We start from the raw sequence: 18243 nt of genomic DNA, 5'->3' as shown, positions 1-18243 counted from the left end.
TTTGTTCACAGAAGTCAGACAGGAGCAAAGACAACGTCGCAAATGTCTTCTCTCATCACATGCTTTCGCGTGAACGTGATTCTTGGCGTGTCGTCATTGCTCGATCCAGCGTGCATCTCATCGTCAGTTCAATAAATTGATCCACAACACCTCATCTCTGCTGTGCCATACTCCTTCATCTCTGTCATAATATCATGAGACCGCCGGCACCTCTGCGCAATGGGTGTCACAGGTCTATGGCAGATCGTGCAGCCTTGCGCACGGCCCATCAAGATCGAGACCCTCAATCGCAAGCGACTCGCCGTCGACGCCAGTATCTGGATATACCAATTCTTGAAGGCTGTGCGCGACAAGGAAGGAAACGCACTGCGTAACAGTCATGTCGTCGGATTCTTCCGTCGCATCTGTAAGCTGCTCTTCTTCGGCATCAAACCTGTCTTCGTTTTCGATGGAGGAGCTCCCGCTCTCAAGAGGCAAACCATCCGAGCGAGAAAGTCGCGTAGGGAGGGCAAGCGTGAAGATGCGGTTCGAACAGCGGGAAAGCTATTGGCGAAGCAGATGCAGAGGCGTGCAGAAGAGGAGGACGCCAGACAGCGAGCCGAACGGGCACACCCAGCAGAACAGGAGGAAGAGGTGCCAGATGAGGGGCTCGTGTACGTGGAAGAGTTGAACATGACACAACAAGAGCGGCAGCAGAATCGGAAGTTCAAGAAGAAGGATGCATACCACCTGCCTGAACTGGATATGTCGATGGCCGAGATGGGCGGTCCCAACGATCCAAGGGTCATGTCGCTCGAGGATCTACAAGAATATGCACGGCAATTCAACACAGGAGAGGATATCAACGTATACGACTTTTCGAAGATCGACTATGATGGCCAGTTCTTCATGTCGCTCCCTCCATCCGATCGTTACAACATCCTGAATGCTGCGAGACTTCGCAGTCGACTACGTATGGGACACTCGAAAGAGCAGCTAGACAGCATGTTTCCCGATCGTATGGCGTTCTCAAAATTTCAAATCGACAGAGTGCGGGAACGTAACGAATTGACACAACGCTTGATGCACCTCAATGGCTCCGAGACTATGGAGTTCGGCGGCGGAAGGATCGCCGGCGAGAAGGGCAGAGAATATGTTCTCGTCAAGAACGATGGAGTCGAAGGTGGATGGGCGTTGGGCGTGATCAGTGATGAAGGCAAGGAAGACAAGCCTATTGACGTGGATAAGCCGGTGCGAGTGAAAGCCGAGACCGATGATGACAATGATGACGACGACGAGTTCGAAGACATTCCAATCGAAGGCCTGAACAGATTACCCACGAAGCGTTCCAATAATGAAGAGGTGGCTGACCAGCTCACCAAGCAAAGGCGCGTTATTTATCAGTCGAAACGGGCAGGAGCAACGAGGCCAGGTGGTGCAAGGAGGAAGCCAACGAAAAAGCCGGCCAAACAGGCGGACACCCTCTTCGTGCAAAGTAGTGAGGATGAGAACGCTGAACAGGATGACGAGGCGGAGGAGTGGGAAGCTGTCGACGGCCAGGATGATCTCTTCGGTGAGAACGAGCAACCACCATCTGAGGACGAAGACCTGCGCAAGGCCATTGCAATGTCCATGGAGAAGGACCATGCCGCGGAGACAGCTCAACCTGAGGCTGCAGGATCTGATGGCGAAGAGAATGACCTACTCGAGGTGTTCCACCAGAAGGCAGCTGACGAGGCCAAACCGCTGCCAAAAGGTAGCGGCAGAGCAATCGCAAACATCGTGAATAGGCGTGCATTCAATGCCGCTCCGGAAAGCCGCGAGATCACATTATTTGGTGTACCCACCGAGAGGCCCGAGTCGAGCGACGACGATGACGATACAATGGACTTCCAGGCTGCGCTGGCTGAGAGTCGTAAGAACAAGCGAAGAACAAGTCCTCCTCGCCGTGCACCATCCCCTGCAAAACCTGCAGCCCCCAGCGAGATCGCCAAAAAGGCTGGTTTCAGTGGCCCCCTCCCATTCGAAAAGCTTGATCTCGGCACTTCACTGTTGGGAAAGAAGAAGATGCAAGAGCGGACCGAGGAGATTGCTGGTGGTTTCGAGAAGCCGGGGCTGGAAGAGAAGCAGAAGAAAAAGGCAGAGCCTCTACCGCCGTGGTTCAACGCCGATGTCGAGGAGAACATGAAGGCGCAAAGGCTGCTCGAGGCTGAGGATCGCGAGAAGGCTAAGCAATTCAGCAAACAGTTTCGCTTTGAGGAGAAAGGTGGCAGTGCATTGCATCGAGCAGATACGAACGAAGTCATCGATTTGGATGCTGAAAACTTCAACAAAAGCTTCAGGAGCGGCGAAGTAATTGATCTTGATGGTGAAGAGTTGGGGGATTTCGTTCCGGTCACCACAGAAGCTCAACATTCTCCTACTCCCGACAATGGGTCGAATGACATCTTGATACCGGGAACATCGCCCAATGAGGACAACGACGAGCTGGCTGAAGATGTACGCGCTGAGCCGCCACAGCCGCCTGCTGCTACAGAGGTCGAGGCAACAGCTGATGTGGCTAACGCTGCGATCCCGCTCAATGAACCTTCGAAGCCGGTAGCGCCTTCGATGCCAGTCGAAACCCATCAAAAGAGCAGGTCGGAACCGACCCCTGCTGCACAACAGCCTGAGAACGTGGACGAGGAGGAGGACGAGGAAGTCATAGATTGGAGTGAAAGCGACCATGAGTCCGACAATGTCAAAGCCAGCAAGTCTACGGAGGCCATCACTGCGCTGAGAGCAGAGCAACAAGTTCGTGAAGCGTCGCGTTCCCCCTCTGCAGAGTTCGAGGACGTCCCCATGGACGCTCCAGTTGAGCCGGAGGAACCCATTTTGAATGCACCGGAGGCTGGGATCGAGGATGAGCCCCCTCCAGACCTGGACATCGAACCGGCGGTTTATCTCGACGACGACGATGAGTTCGACGACTTTTCGGATCCAGAAGAAGAGGCTATGCTTCACGCGCTGACACTCGAAGCGGAAGAACACGCCAGATTCGCCAGTCAACTGAACCACAAGTCCCAAGCACAAAATCATCAGGACTACGAAAGAGAGCTCAAACAGCTTCGCAACCAGCAGAAGAAAGACCGTCGAGATGCGGACGAGGTCACTCACATCATGATCACGGAATGTCAAGCACTTCTACGGCTCTTCGGTCTCCCATACATCACTGCGCCAATGGAAGCCGAAGCGCAGTGCGCTGAATTGGTCAAGCTCGGTCTCGTTGATGGTATTGTCACCGACGACTCCGATTGTTTCCTCTTCGGTGGTACGCGCATCTACAAGAACATGTTCAACCAGGCGAAGTTTGTCGAGTGCTATCTCACTTCAGATCTTGAGAAGGAGTTCGACTTGACCCGCGGTAAGCTGATCTCTGTCGCTCATCTACTCGGTTCGGATTACACAGAAGGCTTGCCGGGTGTCGGTCCTGTGACTGCTCTCGAAATCATCTCCGAATTTGGATCATTGGACAATTTCAAGACATGGTGGTCCGGCGTGCAGATGAATCAGATCCCCAAGTCTGAAGACGCTGACAAGCCTTTCCGGAAGAAGTTCCGTCGCAACGCAACGAAGATATTTCTTCCTCCGAGCTTCCCTGACGCCCGCGTCGACATCGCCTACCAGGAGCCCGAGGTCGACTCTGATGCGCAGGCGTTCCAATGGGGTGTGCCAGACTTGGACGCTTTGCGCTCATTCCTCATGGCAACGATCGGATGGAGTCAGGAACGCACGGACGAGGTGCTCGTACCGGTGATCAAGGACATGAACAGAAGACTGGACGAAGGCACACAAGCAAACATTACAGCTTTTTTTGATGGAAGTGTGGGAGTCGGTGCGGCTGGCGTAGGCGGTGGTGAAGGCTTTGCTCCTAGAAAGAAGGCGGAGGGCAGCAAGAGGATGGGCAACGCGCTCAATCGAATGGCCGAACGGGCCAAGCTGGATCGCAATGTCCCTGTGACCGACACTGCGAATGGAAGCACATCAGCTGCGAACGATGCGGGTCCATCGTCAACCTCAGGTCGTACAGCGAGAGGCCAGAAGAAGCGCAAATCGACGAAGTCTGCTGAGGAATCGGCACTGGGTTCTGATGGCGAGGACGGCAGTGACTTCGAGCAACCCAAAAAGAAGAAGAAGCAGACGCGAAAACGTGCAAAGCGTGGCACGCAAGATTGATTAATGTACAGCTCGTCACGGCAATGCACATGGCATGTGCGGTGATACCACAGACAGCACGATCGCATTCGGAAATAAGGACAACGAAGAGGAGTGCAGTGCATTCTCCATGTGGTGATAGACCAGAGACTAACTGCATTAGAGCGGCAAATGCGGACAGACAATCTGGGGCTGCTGATCGATGAAACTTTGTCAGATGAACTCAAAGTGGCAGATGCACATCATCAACAATCGAAGAACAGAGCCTTCTCATCATTCATCAACAAGGTCATCAATCTGGATGCACTCGAAACTCAATAGCGACTCGCGGAAGTGATTGTCGGAAGTATCTGGATAATTCGGCAGTTTTTCGCGGTCAAGATCAAGGCAAAGGTAACACGCAGGAGGTCGTCACATCGATGCCGTGGTACCCTCGAATCCTGGCGCTCGATGAGTTCCAGATCTTTCCCTCATCGCCGGCGTCGTTGTCAAAGGTGTCGAAAGAGCCCATCAAGTCCTCGACGATCGACCTTCATCACCTGTACGGTGCTCTCGTGCTTCCGGCGAAACTGCACCGTCCAAGCCGACCGAGCGGAAGCTGTGCCTTGAAGAATGCGCGAAATATTGGGGAGTTTAGGCCCCGGAATCCGTGCTATAATGACAACACGGCCCTATCGATATTGTTATTTCCCTGTCATCGCTTACATGGAACTAGACAGAGTGCACTCAGGTAGCCTGGAGCGTGAAGTTCGAGCGGAAGCACGGAGGTAGCTCACTTTGCCGTCACTGCACCTAGCCTGCACGCTAGTGGTGATCTCGAAGCTCGCCTTTGAGCCGAGAACCGCTGCGAGATCGTGAGTTGATCTTGTCCCGGACATAACGAGACGACGACACTGTCACACTGACACATCAGGTTGAATTTAATGCCGTCAAAGGTACTACTTGCCCTGGCATTTACCATGCTGCCGGTACTGCGATCATCCTGCGGGCAACCGTCTGTCACTGCGAATCGACTCGACTTGGCCTCGTGGCTGCGAGTTGTTCTCATCGGCGTCAGTGCTGCATCTTTCGCGAGCTCGACCTTCTCGTTCGGTGGACGCAACGGAATCTTCACCTGCGATCGTGTCTCTTCGCCGAAGCTGAAGGTCTTCACAGATGTTACCACGGAGAAAATGATCACTACGGGACAGCGGCTGGCATGAACGAGCGACACAAGACAACAAGAAGACAGCCACCTCACCGGGAGCCTGGATACCTTCGGATTTATCATGACCGATTCTGTCTCGCCCAAGCATCCTGGCGAACGTGTCTTCCGTTTCATCTCTGATCCCGAACACAAGGAGAATCTAAGCGGGAGAGTCCATGCAGCATGTTTAACCTGTCGAAGGAAGAAGATCAAATGCTCTGGCGAATTTCCTTGTACCACATGTGTTGAGAAAGGACTGGTATGTGAGGGTTTGTCGGAACGGAAACGGCCACGAAGAGAGTCGATGATGAACATGACCCTTGAGAAGCCGACCTCTGCTGGCGGCGATCGAAAGCGCAAGTTCAGCTCCACGGAGGACTTCGTGCCTTTGCATCGCCCAACCTCACAACTGCGCGAGCAGGGCGCATCTGGTAGTGATTGGGGACTTGGCGGGAATCGTCGGGCATCGACGGGAACGTTGCTTCCCCCAGGAACATCAGCTCTCTTTGGAGAAGCTCCGGCGTGCGACCATGCCCACTTCTCCGGGATCGACGCTCGAACGCCTACAATACCATTTCAAGTGGACATTTGGGAGTTTGGTAGCGCTCATGACGGCAGGAACGAAACAGAAGACGAGACCAAAAGGCGGCGACGTTCGCCATTCCACGGCAAGCCTTCTTCCGCAGACCTTGCGTTGCCTTCTATCGAGGCTACCGCGATAGATTGGGTGAATATGCAAGACGATCTGTCCTGGTGGCAGCCAGAACCACCACAGGATGAAGCACATCTAGGAATTCCTAGACCTGACCCTCAAGAGCGAAAACGTGGCCAATCTCAGCATCCGTTTGATCTACACTCAGCTCCAGTTCCTCGTCCACATCTCGCTCGAACTTCACAACCAAGACGGCCACCGCAACTACAGCTACCAGGAAACACACCTAGAATTCTTACCGAACCAGACAACACCCAAACCCGCCGACAAGCAATTCAACTCCCCCAACCAGACACCGACACGAACTCAAATGACGCACTCTACGATTTCCTTATTCAGCCCGCCATGTCCGACGACATGGCCCGCTTGCTCGCCTCCCGTCCTCCACAAGAAAATCTTATGCCGAGCACGTCTCATGTGACGCCCTGGTGGAACGTGAACGACGAGATCTCCGCCATGCTGTCGCAAGCGGGTGATGTGTTGAGCCAACCGCATCCCGAGAATTTTGATGTCGCGGCGAACGCTCTCGTCCCGGAGGAACAGAACGCTTTGATTCGAGAAGTGACCTCTCCTATAGAAGGCATCAATCTTGGCTCGGCGAGTATGGCCACGATTCAACTTCCGAGTACGAGTACGATCACTACCACGCCCCCCGCAGCGCCTTTCACAGCGGCTGCCGCTGCTGCCACCTCTGTCGATCGTCCCGATACGGCGATTGGCAGCCCAGCTTCGACCATCGGCGCTACTTTGTCGGCGCATGACTCATCCATCTCAGCAGCCATGACCAAAACCATGCCACGACAGGATTCAATGGACCATACGGCAAGGAAAGATCTGGTGGGCAACTTTTACTGGTGACGGCGAACGATGGACCACGGTTTCTGGTTCGGCCGCCGACGAGTATCTCAGAATGACTGGGCGACCTGCGATGAAGTTTCTGCCCGGCGCGCCGTATGCGCAATCTTGACTATCGTTCAGTCAGCGAAGGCCGTGTCAACGAGGCGCCTCGGACGTCGATGACTGTGAATCTTCGAAGGAAGCGTCTGCTGGATGTGCACGCAAAAGCCTCGGAATCAGAGGAGCAGCAGATCATCGCCGCCTCAGGTGTCCAGGCGAAACGACCGAGAGATTCCCGCGGACTTCGTGCCTCCATTCAGACTGTACCCTCCAAGCTGACCGAGCGAAGCTTGTGCGGCGAAGACCGCGCGGTGATTAGGGGGCTCGTGCATTGGAATAAGGCTCTGGATGATACGCTCTCCGCTTGTCGCTCACATTCGACTGAACGAAGTGTACCGAAGTAGCTTGGAGTGTGCAGTCTAAGCAGGACTAGGAGGTCTCGACAAGTAAGATGCGACCAGCCTACGGCAAGGCTATACACCTACATGCTCTCCTGCTGCAGGTACACGGACTGGGCTATTCGTTCCCAAGGAGTACGATGCAGTTTGAGCGGGACCACGGAGGTATTGCCCGACAAGTACGCGACGATAGCAATGTGCGGGAGGACACAGCAGGCTCTACAGAACCCTCCGTCGATGAGGTTCACTAAGGAGAGTGAGGTAGGACCACTGGAGCCGACGCCCTTGACGATCTTCCAAAGGCCATGCTCGAGATACATCCACACCTGCGAGGCAATAGCCTACTCTCCCAAGACATGGACCACGTGGCCTTGGTCATCCTACATCAATCTGTAAGGTGGAGGAGTCACCGTGCAATTTGGTGACATGGCCTCACCAAACTTGCTCTCCTTCAAGAGCCCCGTGTACCCCGCGGATCAGCGCCATTACAAGGCCACCAATAGCTTTCGCAGCGTCGAGAAGGCTCGTATGAAGCCCCTAGATGGTCCAGACAATAAGCACATCAAGTTGAAGAGCAGACCAATCCGAGTGACTTCGAGGACCAAATTGTGCTGCAAGAGCTGCTAGACGTGCTGAGCAGTCAATTTTGCCGGTACCACGGAGCATCAAACCCAGCGACTGGTTCAGTGGTTCTTGACGCTGTCGCCAATCCTGACAACAAGTACAACTTCGTGTACATCGAGCCTCCACCGCCTGATGTCAGCTCACGAGTCCGCGAAGATGGCACCGTGATGGACGGCGAGATTCCGGAGCCAGAGCAAGAGGTCCAAGACGAGCATGCAGCTCAGGGCAGCGACAACGACGATGATGACTGGCAAGCTGCTGCAGAGCGCCATGACTCAGAGCGCCGTCAGCAGCAGCAGAGTGAGGAACTTCCAAAGACTGAGCCATGCCAACTGCCGCCGACCTCAAGGACTCTCCCATATATGAGCCCAAAGTTCCTGTTCCTTCGGCCTGGACTTGTAAGCTTCGCGCCGAGAAGCTCTGCTTCATCGACAGCGACGACGTTCTCACTCAGCAATACCTATTCGTCCTCACGGTACCCCTCGGCCATACGTTCGACCTCTTCGACGAGATTCGCGTGAGACGCTTTCCACCTCTGCAAATATGCTCGAGTGTCTCCCTTCTCTAAGGTGGGCTGCACACTCCGAGCCTCCGGATTCCGGCACAGGCGGTGCAATCGGAGCGGGATCACGGAAGCACCGCACACTTGACCTTTGCCGATCCAGTGATGGCTCCCTGGCGACGCTCGTACCACACCGCGCCAATTGGACTCGGATGGCTTAGATGGTACAGTCTGCGCCGGGGAAGAAAGCACTGTGGCCGCTTTGTCTTCCTCGTGAAGACATGTATCTTTCCCGAAATACGTCTCCGTTCTCTGGCACCGACACCAAGCCGCCGAATTTCGACACAGACGGTGCCATCCGAGCGGGATTGTGGAAGGAGTTCGACAAGGAGCACAAAGGCAAGCACATCGCCATGCTTGAATTCCTTTGCTACTGGTCTCTCCTACATTACAGCGCGCTCACTTCACTTTCCAATGGCGAACGTTATACTGAAGCCGGAAAGAAGTACCAGGCGATATCGACCATTCTTCGTGGAATGCAGCATAACCTCAAGGTCGAAGTTGAGTTTCGGCAGAAGCGCGATGGCGCATTTGCCCAAGCCCACTACGCACTCCTCAAGAAGCGGGCGGTATTGAATTCGAAACACCATGGCAAGAACCTTGCTTCCAGCTGGACCAGATGCTCAAGTCGACACCTAAACCTATGCGGTGGACTTCTACACTCAAGACTCAATCACCGTACCTTCGACTTGACGGACGTCAAGAAATGACGAACAGGCCGACAAAATTCCGGACTGGCGTACAGGTTCAGGCAACCTTGCAATTGCCTATCCAGGCTGCCGTGCATCTGCTCAAACTAACGAGCCGCTGCACGCCGGTATTCGTTTCGAAGCGTTCGGAGTCCTGCGTCTTTCGGATCTCAACCTGCGTCCATGGTCTGCAGATCAGAGCACCTTGGATGTGAACGCCATTGTACCTTCGCAAGTGCCTTGCCGCGCTACCAGCGATACACGACTTCGGCAGCGGTCCAAAATTTGACGCATCTCTCCGGAGACAGGAAAAAGTCACGATTCTCCTACCTCCGTGCCCCTGCTCAAACTGCACCGCCCGTCCAAGCCAATCGAGCGAACCGTGGGACGGTCAAAGTAGCGCGGAAAGGTGGAGAGTGTCGGCGGCCTCCCTTGTAAAGGAACAGAGTTCCTTGTTGTTGCTTGTGAAAGCCTACTAGACGAATGCATTCACTTGGCTTTGGAGGGTGCGGTTTCGGAGTAGGAGCATGCAGATCGGAGGATGGTCGGGTTATGTACGCAGATGACTTGCATGGCACCGCAGCCTAATGAGCGCACAAGTATGAATCTCTGCACCCGTACATGCATGCGCGCAAGGCAACTTAGCAGGACGGCCAGATATGCGTACTGGTAGCGGGTACAGGTAGCCATCTGTATGTGTGCAGGTTACCAAGTGACCCACCTCGGCAGAACGACCAAACGCATGTGTGCATGTAAGTAGATAGATGCCGTCGACACCAACGAAGCCGTACATGAAAGTTACATCAGTATAGCGTCTTCACCATTCGTGAACGACAAGCCAACTGTGCAGTGTAGTAGTTTGAATCACGACAGATCTTGTTTCAAAATTCCACAACTACCACGAAATCTGCACTTGAGATTGACACATCATCTCCCTTCATGCATTCACCACCCCCATTTCCATGTCCTCCCTTTACCATCTCTTCCTCCCACCCGTCTCCATCCAACAACCTACGCAATCCCCAACCCCACCTTCGCCAGCCCTTCTCTCCCCTCAAATCCCCGTTCCCTCATTCTCCTCCCCTCCATCAGCCCTCTCAATCCTCGCTTCTGCAGTCCCACCACCGAACTGCACGCACCACTCCACACCTCCATCCTCGCCGCCGCATCGGTGTCCAATCCACGACTGAAACTACTCGAAGCACTCAGACCGTCCGCCGGAAGCCCATCCTCACCTTCCCCTGCACTGCTAGCACTGACCGCACTCGTCGGTTCCTCTGTATCGTCGTCCTCCGTATCGCTCGCGAGACCAGTCTGCCCAGGACGAGGCGTAGTCCTCGCCGAGCGGCCATTCGCCATTTCCGTATTGACTCTCAGCCCATCCCTACCTGCCCGCGGATCTGTCCCGCTAACGCCATTCGTCATCAAGCCATCCATGCCGCCCAGACTTGCAGTCCTGATTGGAATGTCGCTCTCCCGTATCGTAGCGCGACTCGTGGCGAAGTGCACGCTATCTCCGCCTCCCGCACCCATCGCTGCGGCGTTGAAGATGGCTGCGGCGTTGCGGCCGTCGAGGGAGGAGTGCAGGCGTTCGACGACGGCTTCGAGGAGGCCGGAGATTTTGTAGGGGCGGGCGAGCTGGAGGAGGGAGCAGAATATCTGAGGTGTGGCGAGAGGATGAGGAGATGCTGGAAGTGTGAGGGTGTAGAGGTAATGGAGGAGGGCGTGGAGGGTCGGAGCGGTGTGTGGGAGGTAGAGGAGACGAGGACGGGTGGTGGGTGGGGCGGAGCGGGTGTCCAGGAGGTCGGTACTTGTGACGGTGGAGTTGGCGGTGAGAGTTGTGGCGTTGGAGGAGGTGATGGATGGAGTGATGGTGATGCTGGAATTGCGGGAAGGGTGATTCGCGACGTTGGGTCGTAGGGTCGCCGTGTCGGTTTCGGAGGTCGCGAGAGATTCTCGGAGTAGGGAGATGAAGTGGGGACCCCAACGGCGAGAGATGAGGCGAGAGTTGACAGGCACGCGGGTGCCGTCGATGGCGAGAAAGTCCATGTCGGCGAGCTCGCGGGTGTTGAGAGCGAGTGCGCCAATGTCTTCTGCGGCGGAGGAGAGAAGCCGGCTGAAGCTGATGTCGGGAGTGGGAGGTTGGATGAGGGCGGAAGCGGAGATGAAGTTTGATGTGGGCTCGGCGATGTTGGGGTTGTCGTAAAGTCCGAATGCTTCCAATTCGACGACGCAGATGTTGGAGAAATTGATGCGGCGGTTGTTGTAGTCATCGACAAGGCTCCGCTTGCGGTTGCCGAGAACGACGAACGAGTTGCGACGACTCCACAGCACACCACGATTCCAACTCCCTTGGCTGAAGATGCTACCTCCAGCATCGATACGAGACCATGTGAGTGTTCTTAGATCCAGTGCCCAGAGCGCGTACTCCTGCTTCGAGGAGGTCAAGAAAGTGCCCGAAACGACGAAATGGTTGTCGATGACACCACCGTTGGGAAATCGAAGGCCAGGCGGTGACACAGCAGTCTGCATCGGCTTTTCCGTCAACGTTCCATCAGTCAGACGGACTTGCAGCTCCAGCTTGACATCCAAGAAGTTGTAATTTGAGTAGATCAGCATGGGCGCGCCGGATCCAATCGAAGCACCAGGCTCTTCATCATCCTCCTCGAGCTCATTGCGGGCGTGCGGGCCAGCACCAATTTGAGAGGCAGTCATGCCGGTGAGAGGCGTGACCACACTTCGGTAAGCACCACAACTTCGACCCATGCCTGTCGTGCCAGTCCACTTGAGAGACCTCAAGTTGAACACGCTGACTTGCTCAATGTAGTGGTTCGCGCTGTCTTGTCCGCCCACTACGACCATCTCGGCTCCACCAGTACCATCTATTGCGACACCAAGAGAGCCCTGGTTTGGGTTCTCGCCGGCAGGGTTGTGATGGACCGCCGACATGGGCGCGTTGGGCGAAGCAAAGACGGCCGATGAAGGGAGAATCGCCGCGCAGTGAGCGTATCGTCCTTGAGGCGGATCTGGAGTGTTGATCTTGGTCCATGTGTGTGTGAGAACGTCGTAGATGTGCACGTCAGACATGACAGCCACCTCGGGTTGACTTTCCGAATTGCTCTCGGATACCGGAGCTGGAGACATGCCTCCGTAGCAGACGAGTTTCGTATCTCCCAAAGCACACATGCTGTGAAAGTATCGTGGTGAGGGTACGTCGCCCTTGGGACTCAATTTTGTCCAATGCCGTCGGATCAAGTCTAGCTCGTAGAGATTCGACGTCAATTGTGGTTTCGTGCGAGATAGTCGGCGGCCTCCAAAGACGTAAAGCTTGTCGCCGAGAACAGTCGTCGTCGCACCGACGAGAGGGTGTGGCTCCTTTCCTGTCGTGCGATGGACATTGCAGACCAGCCCGGAAAGGTTCGCAGGGTTGGTGCCGGGTGTATAAGCCTGGCTAGGGAGCGTGCCAGGTGCGGTGGGTTGTGACGGTGTGTGAGATCCGGATCCCAAATCTGTTGTCGTGGTCTCGGCTTCCGCCTCTGATGCGGACTCGTACTCGGATCGCGTGCCGATGAGGCTGGTTTGACTGCCGTACGAGCTAAGACCCGTAGTCGATCCATTCTCTCCACGGCCATAGATCTTTTCCGCCGAAGGCTGTGATGTTTGCGAATCCATGGTATCAGTCCGACTGACCGGCTCTGGAGTAGTCATCTCGGTAGGAGATACGGGAGAGGTCTCGAGGAACGGGTCGAGGAAAGGCGACTTGGGAACGGGAGGTAGACACTCGGCGCAGCGTGCTGGATCGGACCAGTCTGGGCTCTTTATCTCAACATGCCTCAGCGTGGAATGGCGGCTGTTCGGACGAGCAATAGTATCCTCTATGAAGAGGGAAGAATCGCTATCGCTAGAGCTGGAGAAACGATCGGAGCCCGGTTCGGAGAGTTCAGGTACGCTGACGTAGCTGTATGCGTCCGGGATGATGATCGGGACGTGCCTAGGCCGTGGGCGGACAAAAGATTTCCGTGCGGTGGGAGGGCTCGGAAAGTCAAAGGAACTCTGGGGAGAGGAGCTTGTGCTTGCCGTCGATGTTGATTCCGGTCGCGTGAGTGCAGGTCGAGGTGCGCGGAACGAGGTCGTCGCAGGGCTAATTGCCGACTTGTCGCGTGTGAGAGAAGCCCAAGCACGGGCAGAGAGGTTGGGCGATCGCTTTGTCTTTGGCGGTCGCGGGGCGTCGTCGGAACGGTCGCGGAAGTTCGCACCCAAGCGGAAGAGGTCGTGCTTTGGTGAGGTCCTGCGCGAGATCGATGGTCGAGTAGCAGTCCTGTCGCTGTCCGTCGGCGCGGCGTGAGCGAAGAGGCCTACGGGGAAAGACATCTCTGGTCAGCGTTGGGTGGCCACGCGAAAGCGGTGGCTCGGGCGGGTTTGGAATGTGAAATGTATTATTGATGGATGGGAACAGCCGCGGTAGCGTCAACGCGGGTGCAGAGCAGATGAGATGCAACGATGATGATGGAAATGCAAGAGGTCAACGGTATGGTTTACCAGCGAAAGGGGAAAGGGCAGAGGAAGGAGTGATGCTGGGGGCACGGTGGAGTTTTGATTGGTTCCATGCGCATTCACATCACGACAGCCGTTGGAAGTGGAGGGGTGATGGTCGTGTGCAAGGCGTTCCTCGACAAGTCGGTCGGCACAGCGAGGGCAAATCTCCCTGCGCCGGGATGTGCAGTAGTGAAGCAGAGAGGGTGGATTTCGGCGAGCCCGGCGAGGTGGGAGCTGGCAGGCGGAAGGGTGTTGCAGTGGAAGCCGTATGCAGGTTGCAGTGGAAGCCGTATGCAGGTGGCCAGGTAGTGCGTGCCACGCCGTCGGATCTTCTTCTTGGAAGGAAGAGCAATGGAGGCAAGTTTCGGCAGGATACAGGTCGTGTGGCGCGGGCAGAGGACAACGGGCGGAAGTGGACGATGAGCTGGCCTGTGCCTCTTCGTGGAGGATGTGATTGCGCAGTAGTGGACACTCGCCGGCAAGGGAAACTGCTCTGCTCGCGTGCGAAGGGGGAGAGGGAGGCACGGTGTAGATATGACACGCTGGAAGGAGACATCATACACACCTTTGGTTGAGCTGGGCCGGAGTCGAGGCGTGTGGGAATCGTGGGAGAGCAGAGACCGGGCGTACAATCATGGACAATAGTGCAATAGTGTGGCTGTGTGTGGTGAATCAATCCGAAGCAACACATTCCCACCCTTTGTTTTTCCTCACCAAAAAGCAGCGCATTTCCAGGTGCGGTTTGGAAGAGCCGTGAACTAGACCGCGTTGGGCTAAGCGTCGATTTCCGGAAGCAAGGGCAACTCTTCCTCCCGTGCAAACCAGGGCAAGGAATCTTTTGGCTGTCATCAATGATCAATCCGACAGGTCCACCGGTCCACCGTCTCGCTTCCATCGACTACTGCGATGTGATGTCTCCATCCTTCGAAGCATTGCCATCGTGGGGAGCACTGTGGTGCCATATAATCCTGCAATCATGATACCAAGCCGTGCCTCATCATAATCCATCGGGTGGGAGATTACATTTGAACAAGCATCAACAACAACAAAACACACACATCCACGTTCCCTCCCGTCAATCGGCTACTTACATACAGAACTACAAGCAGGTACACAAACGGTCGTTCACGCACTGTACATCCCGCCGTTGAAGCAAGATTATTAGCAGATGTCAATCAAAAAAAAACCAAAAACACCCGTCCGGAAGCACGCACGCACCCTCCCGCCTCGAGAAGAAGAGATCATCAAAGCCCAAAAAAAATCCGGAAAATCCACAAAAACTCCCCACGAAAAGCTCGCCGAACTGACCGAGAGAGAAAGCAAAGCACAAAACAGGTCAATACACTTTGTCCTGCATGAAAGTGCATGTAGACCGCAGTCCAGACCGGCCGTGTCTCGCCTGCGCGGAGTCCGGATTGAGGATTCCCTTGGACTTGCGATTTTTTAGCTTACCACGCAGTAGTGAAGAGGATCGGCTCATCACCCTGCTTTCGGCGAGAGCCAGAGAAGAAGAGAATAATCTATAACCACATGTTTGTCGCGCCAAGGGGTCTGTGCTATCATTCTCGCGTGGAAAATTGATGCGATACGCTCCCGTCGTCGATCGCGAATCACCATGCTCACGGCGCGGTTTGACTTGTCGGATGGATATTGCGAGGACGGAAGTTGCTGCGAGCGCTCGAGCGAACTCATCACGGGTATCCGCAGCACAGCACACGTGCACTCCATACTTCCAAACTTGTTTCAGCCCTCTTCAATACCAACGAAGCGATGCAATCTATCAAAAGTATAAACAAACATATCCTTTTTTGGTGCCTGGATCGGTCTGCGGATTTCTCAACGGTTATCCAGACAACCGTGGTGGGGGTGAGACATCATGGCCTTACCCCGAGATCATCATTTCTGGTGCCCCTGATGAAGTATAAGATGTCAGCTCCGTGGGTGAAATGCTCTTACGAGACTTCGTTGTTGGACATGTTGTAGACTTCCGTTGGGATTGGAATTAACATTGTTGTGAATTGCTCTTGATCTTCACTAGGCTGGCGATAGTTCGCGTCGCACGCTCACATGGCTAGCCCGGTGCTCTGGCGTGTAAGGACGTTCTGCAGATCGGTCATGTAGACAGCGCAGAGGAAGTCTTTGTGTATCAAAGAGCTTTTGATTCCAATATCTACCGCTAATCGACCATCTTCGTCTGTACCATCTGGTTCCAGAGATACATGGTGGTGGATTCGGACTCCACAGGGACGACAAGGTGCACGATCTCACCCCATCAAACCACCCGTCTTCCCCACTCGCTCTCCCATGCATCCTGAAACATGACATCTCCCAGTCAAACCGCCGCGCTCGTCTCCTCCTTTGGCAGCGGCGTGAATCTGAGGTATGGCCGCACGACGTTCATCTTCGGGAACAGCTTCTCGGCCTCGGGGCTCTTGACGCTGGGGTGAACGATGACGTCGTCACCGGGGACCCAGTTGATCGGGGTGGTGATGCGGTGCTTGTCGCCGGTCTGGAGCGAGTCGACCACGCGGAGGACTTCGGCGGTGTTGCGGCCCGTGCTTGCAGGGTAAGATAGTATAAGACGAATGGTCTTCTTGGGGTCGATGATGAAGACGGAGCGGATGGTGAAGGCGATGCCCTTCTCGTCCACGTTGGCTGGGAGGAGGTTGTCAGTATGTGATTTCGAGGTCAAGAAGAGGTGTGTCGAGGTATGGATCTTGGGAGCTCTTCCGTCGGCTGATCGTGTGCAATCTTTCGTGTTCCCCTCGTTGCCACAACTCTCAGCCACCAAAAGAGCTCGCAAATTCCGTCCGCAACACCCCTCCCTCACAATGTGTCATTATCTTACTAGCATCCTGATGATCAATCATATCGTAGGCCAAAGCCACCTTCCTCTCCTTGTCTCCAATGATGGGAAACTTGAGCTGCGAGCCCGAGATGTCGTTGATGTCCTTGATCCAGCCGCCGTGGGACTCGACCGTGTTGGCGGAGAGACCGATGAGCTTGACGCCGCGCTTGGTGAACTCGGGCTCGAGCTTGGCAAAGGCGCCGAGCTCGGTGGTGCAGACGGGAGTGTAGTCTTCGGGGTGGGAGAAGAGGACGACCCACGAGTCGCCGATGAAGTCGTGGAAGTTGATGGGGCCGGAGGTGGTGTCGGCGTCGAAGTTGGGGGCGATGCTGCCGAGGCGGAGAGGAGCGGTCGACATGATGGCGGTGATTGGTGTGTGTGTGTGTAATGTGTTGTTGTTGAGGTTGGTCGTGCGTGTGAGGTTGATGTTCAGTCAGAAGAAAGAAAAGTTGTCCTCGGTGCTGATGAAGCAGCTCATCAATGGGCGAAGGCAAAGTTTTGGAGGGGTCAAGCACGCCATCGACCCTGGCAATGGTGGGGGCAACAATGGGGCCAAGATCACTGCTGTGATGAACAATCACGCCGGGATGGAAAGATCTAGACCTCACGCTTGATATGTTGTGTACAGCGCCGCAGACAGCCGTCCGTCTCGCAGTAGACGATGGCTTCAAATCTATTCCAGACGGCGATCGAAGTAGAGAAGTGGCATAAGTTGAGACCGCCTTGCTGCTGGACGATGCCGACAATATCGTGGAAAGTGGTTCCTGAATGTGCGAAGTCGGGCACTATAAGAGCACCAGCTTTTTCAACCTTTGCAGATCTTCGTAGAGGAGGAAGAGCAGGATATCTCTGGCGAAGCTCTTTGCAATATCTTCTCCAGCGCGATCATTGTTGAAGGTGCAGGTCGGCCTATTTCCGGCTTCTTGTTGTTGGACATACCGTCGACAATATTGAGGTCATGGCTGACCCATACAAAACGCAGCACTGGAATACACATGAATCCTCCACTGTTCAACTGGTCTTTGGTGGGACGTGAGGCTTCGGAATACAGGGACATCGCGACATAGAGGAGGGAAAAGCGGTAGAAGGATGAGAACATGCTTTTGTTTGTCCGGAGAATCGCAGCGTCCACCATCGTAATTTGTAGCTCTGTCCAAGTCTCTTCGGTCTGACGAGGATGAATCCTGAACCCTCCGTTGGTGTTATTGGTAGCACAGACCGAGACTTCCGCTCCTCGAGTGCCATTCATGCCTCCTCCTGCCTCCACCGTTTAATCGGGTCGAACACTCTAGGCTTGACACTTTCCATCGTACGCCGGTTTTGCATTGGGGTGTTTGTCATTGGCCGCACAGTCATACGTGTAGCCGTCGATGTCGATGTATGGAAGGCAGCAGGCGTTGTTTCCTTGCTGTGTTGGAGAAAGGAGAAAATCAGCAAACAACTTCGGATACTGCGTGACAACCGCCCAGTCGAGATGAGACTTACATAGTCGCCGCTCCATGTGCTGCAGACGTGCTTCGCCCAGGCCTCGGCAACGTTGTCGCAGCGGACGTAGTTTGTCTTTTTGTTGTTCAGATGGACGGTTGAGCCGGCGTGGCCGATGGCGAAGAACATGGCC

At 55.0% G+C, this 18243-nt stretch overlaps 4 protein-coding genes across 4 annotated transcripts; 2 read left to right on the top strand and 2 right to left on the bottom strand.

The window, feature by feature from the left end:
* Positions 1 to 219: 219 nt before the first annotated feature.
* Positions 220 to 4194, top strand: MYCGRDRAFT_109224 (uncharacterized protein; the record flags this gene model as incomplete). Its single annotated transcript, XM_003853276.1, has 1 exon — positions 220 to 4194. The coding sequence occupies one exon, from the start codon at positions 220 to 222 to the stop codon at positions 4192 to 4194; it is 3975 nt and encodes a 1324-aa protein (XP_003853324.1).
* A 2222-nt stretch (positions 4195 to 6416) lies between these two features.
* Positions 6417 to 8985, top strand: MYCGRDRAFT_92724 (uncharacterized protein; the record flags this gene model as incomplete). The annotated part of the gene is made up of 4 exons (XM_003853277.1): positions 6417 to 6908; positions 7945 to 8388; positions 8445 to 8507; positions 8947 to 8985. 4 exons carry the CDS (start codon positions 6417 to 6419, stop codon positions 8983 to 8985), a joined length of 1038 nt encoding a protein of 345 aa, XP_003853325.1.
* Positions 8986 to 10303: 1318 nt separating this feature from the next.
* MYCGRDRAFT_10738 (uncharacterized protein) lies at positions 10304 to 12721 on the bottom strand (the record flags this gene model as incomplete). The annotated part of the gene is made up of 1 exon (XM_003853041.1): positions 10304 to 12721. A coding segment is annotated over one exon (2418 nt), but the record flags the coding sequence as incomplete, so codon positions are not given.
* Positions 12722 to 16109: 3388 nt separating this feature from the next.
* On the bottom strand, positions 16110 to 17069 carry MYCGRDRAFT_71387 (uncharacterized protein; the record flags this gene model as incomplete). The annotated part of the gene is made up of 2 exons (XM_003853040.1): positions 16110 to 16432; positions 16626 to 17069. The coding sequence occupies 2 exons, from the start codon at positions 16981 to 16983 to the stop codon at positions 16110 to 16112; spliced, it is 681 nt and encodes a 226-aa protein (XP_003853088.1).
* Between the last annotated feature and the right edge of the window lie 1174 nt (positions 17070 to 18243).

Source organism: Zymoseptoria tritici, chromosome 4, assembly GCF_000219625.1.
Source record: "Zymoseptoria tritici IPO323 chromosome 4, whole genome shotgun sequence".
NCBI classification, from domain to species: domain Eukaryota; kingdom Fungi; phylum Ascomycota; class Dothideomycetes; order Mycosphaerellales; family Mycosphaerellaceae; genus Zymoseptoria; species Zymoseptoria tritici.
Note: the sequence above shows the minus strand (reverse complement) of the source record. Positions and strands in the feature narration are given on the sequence as shown.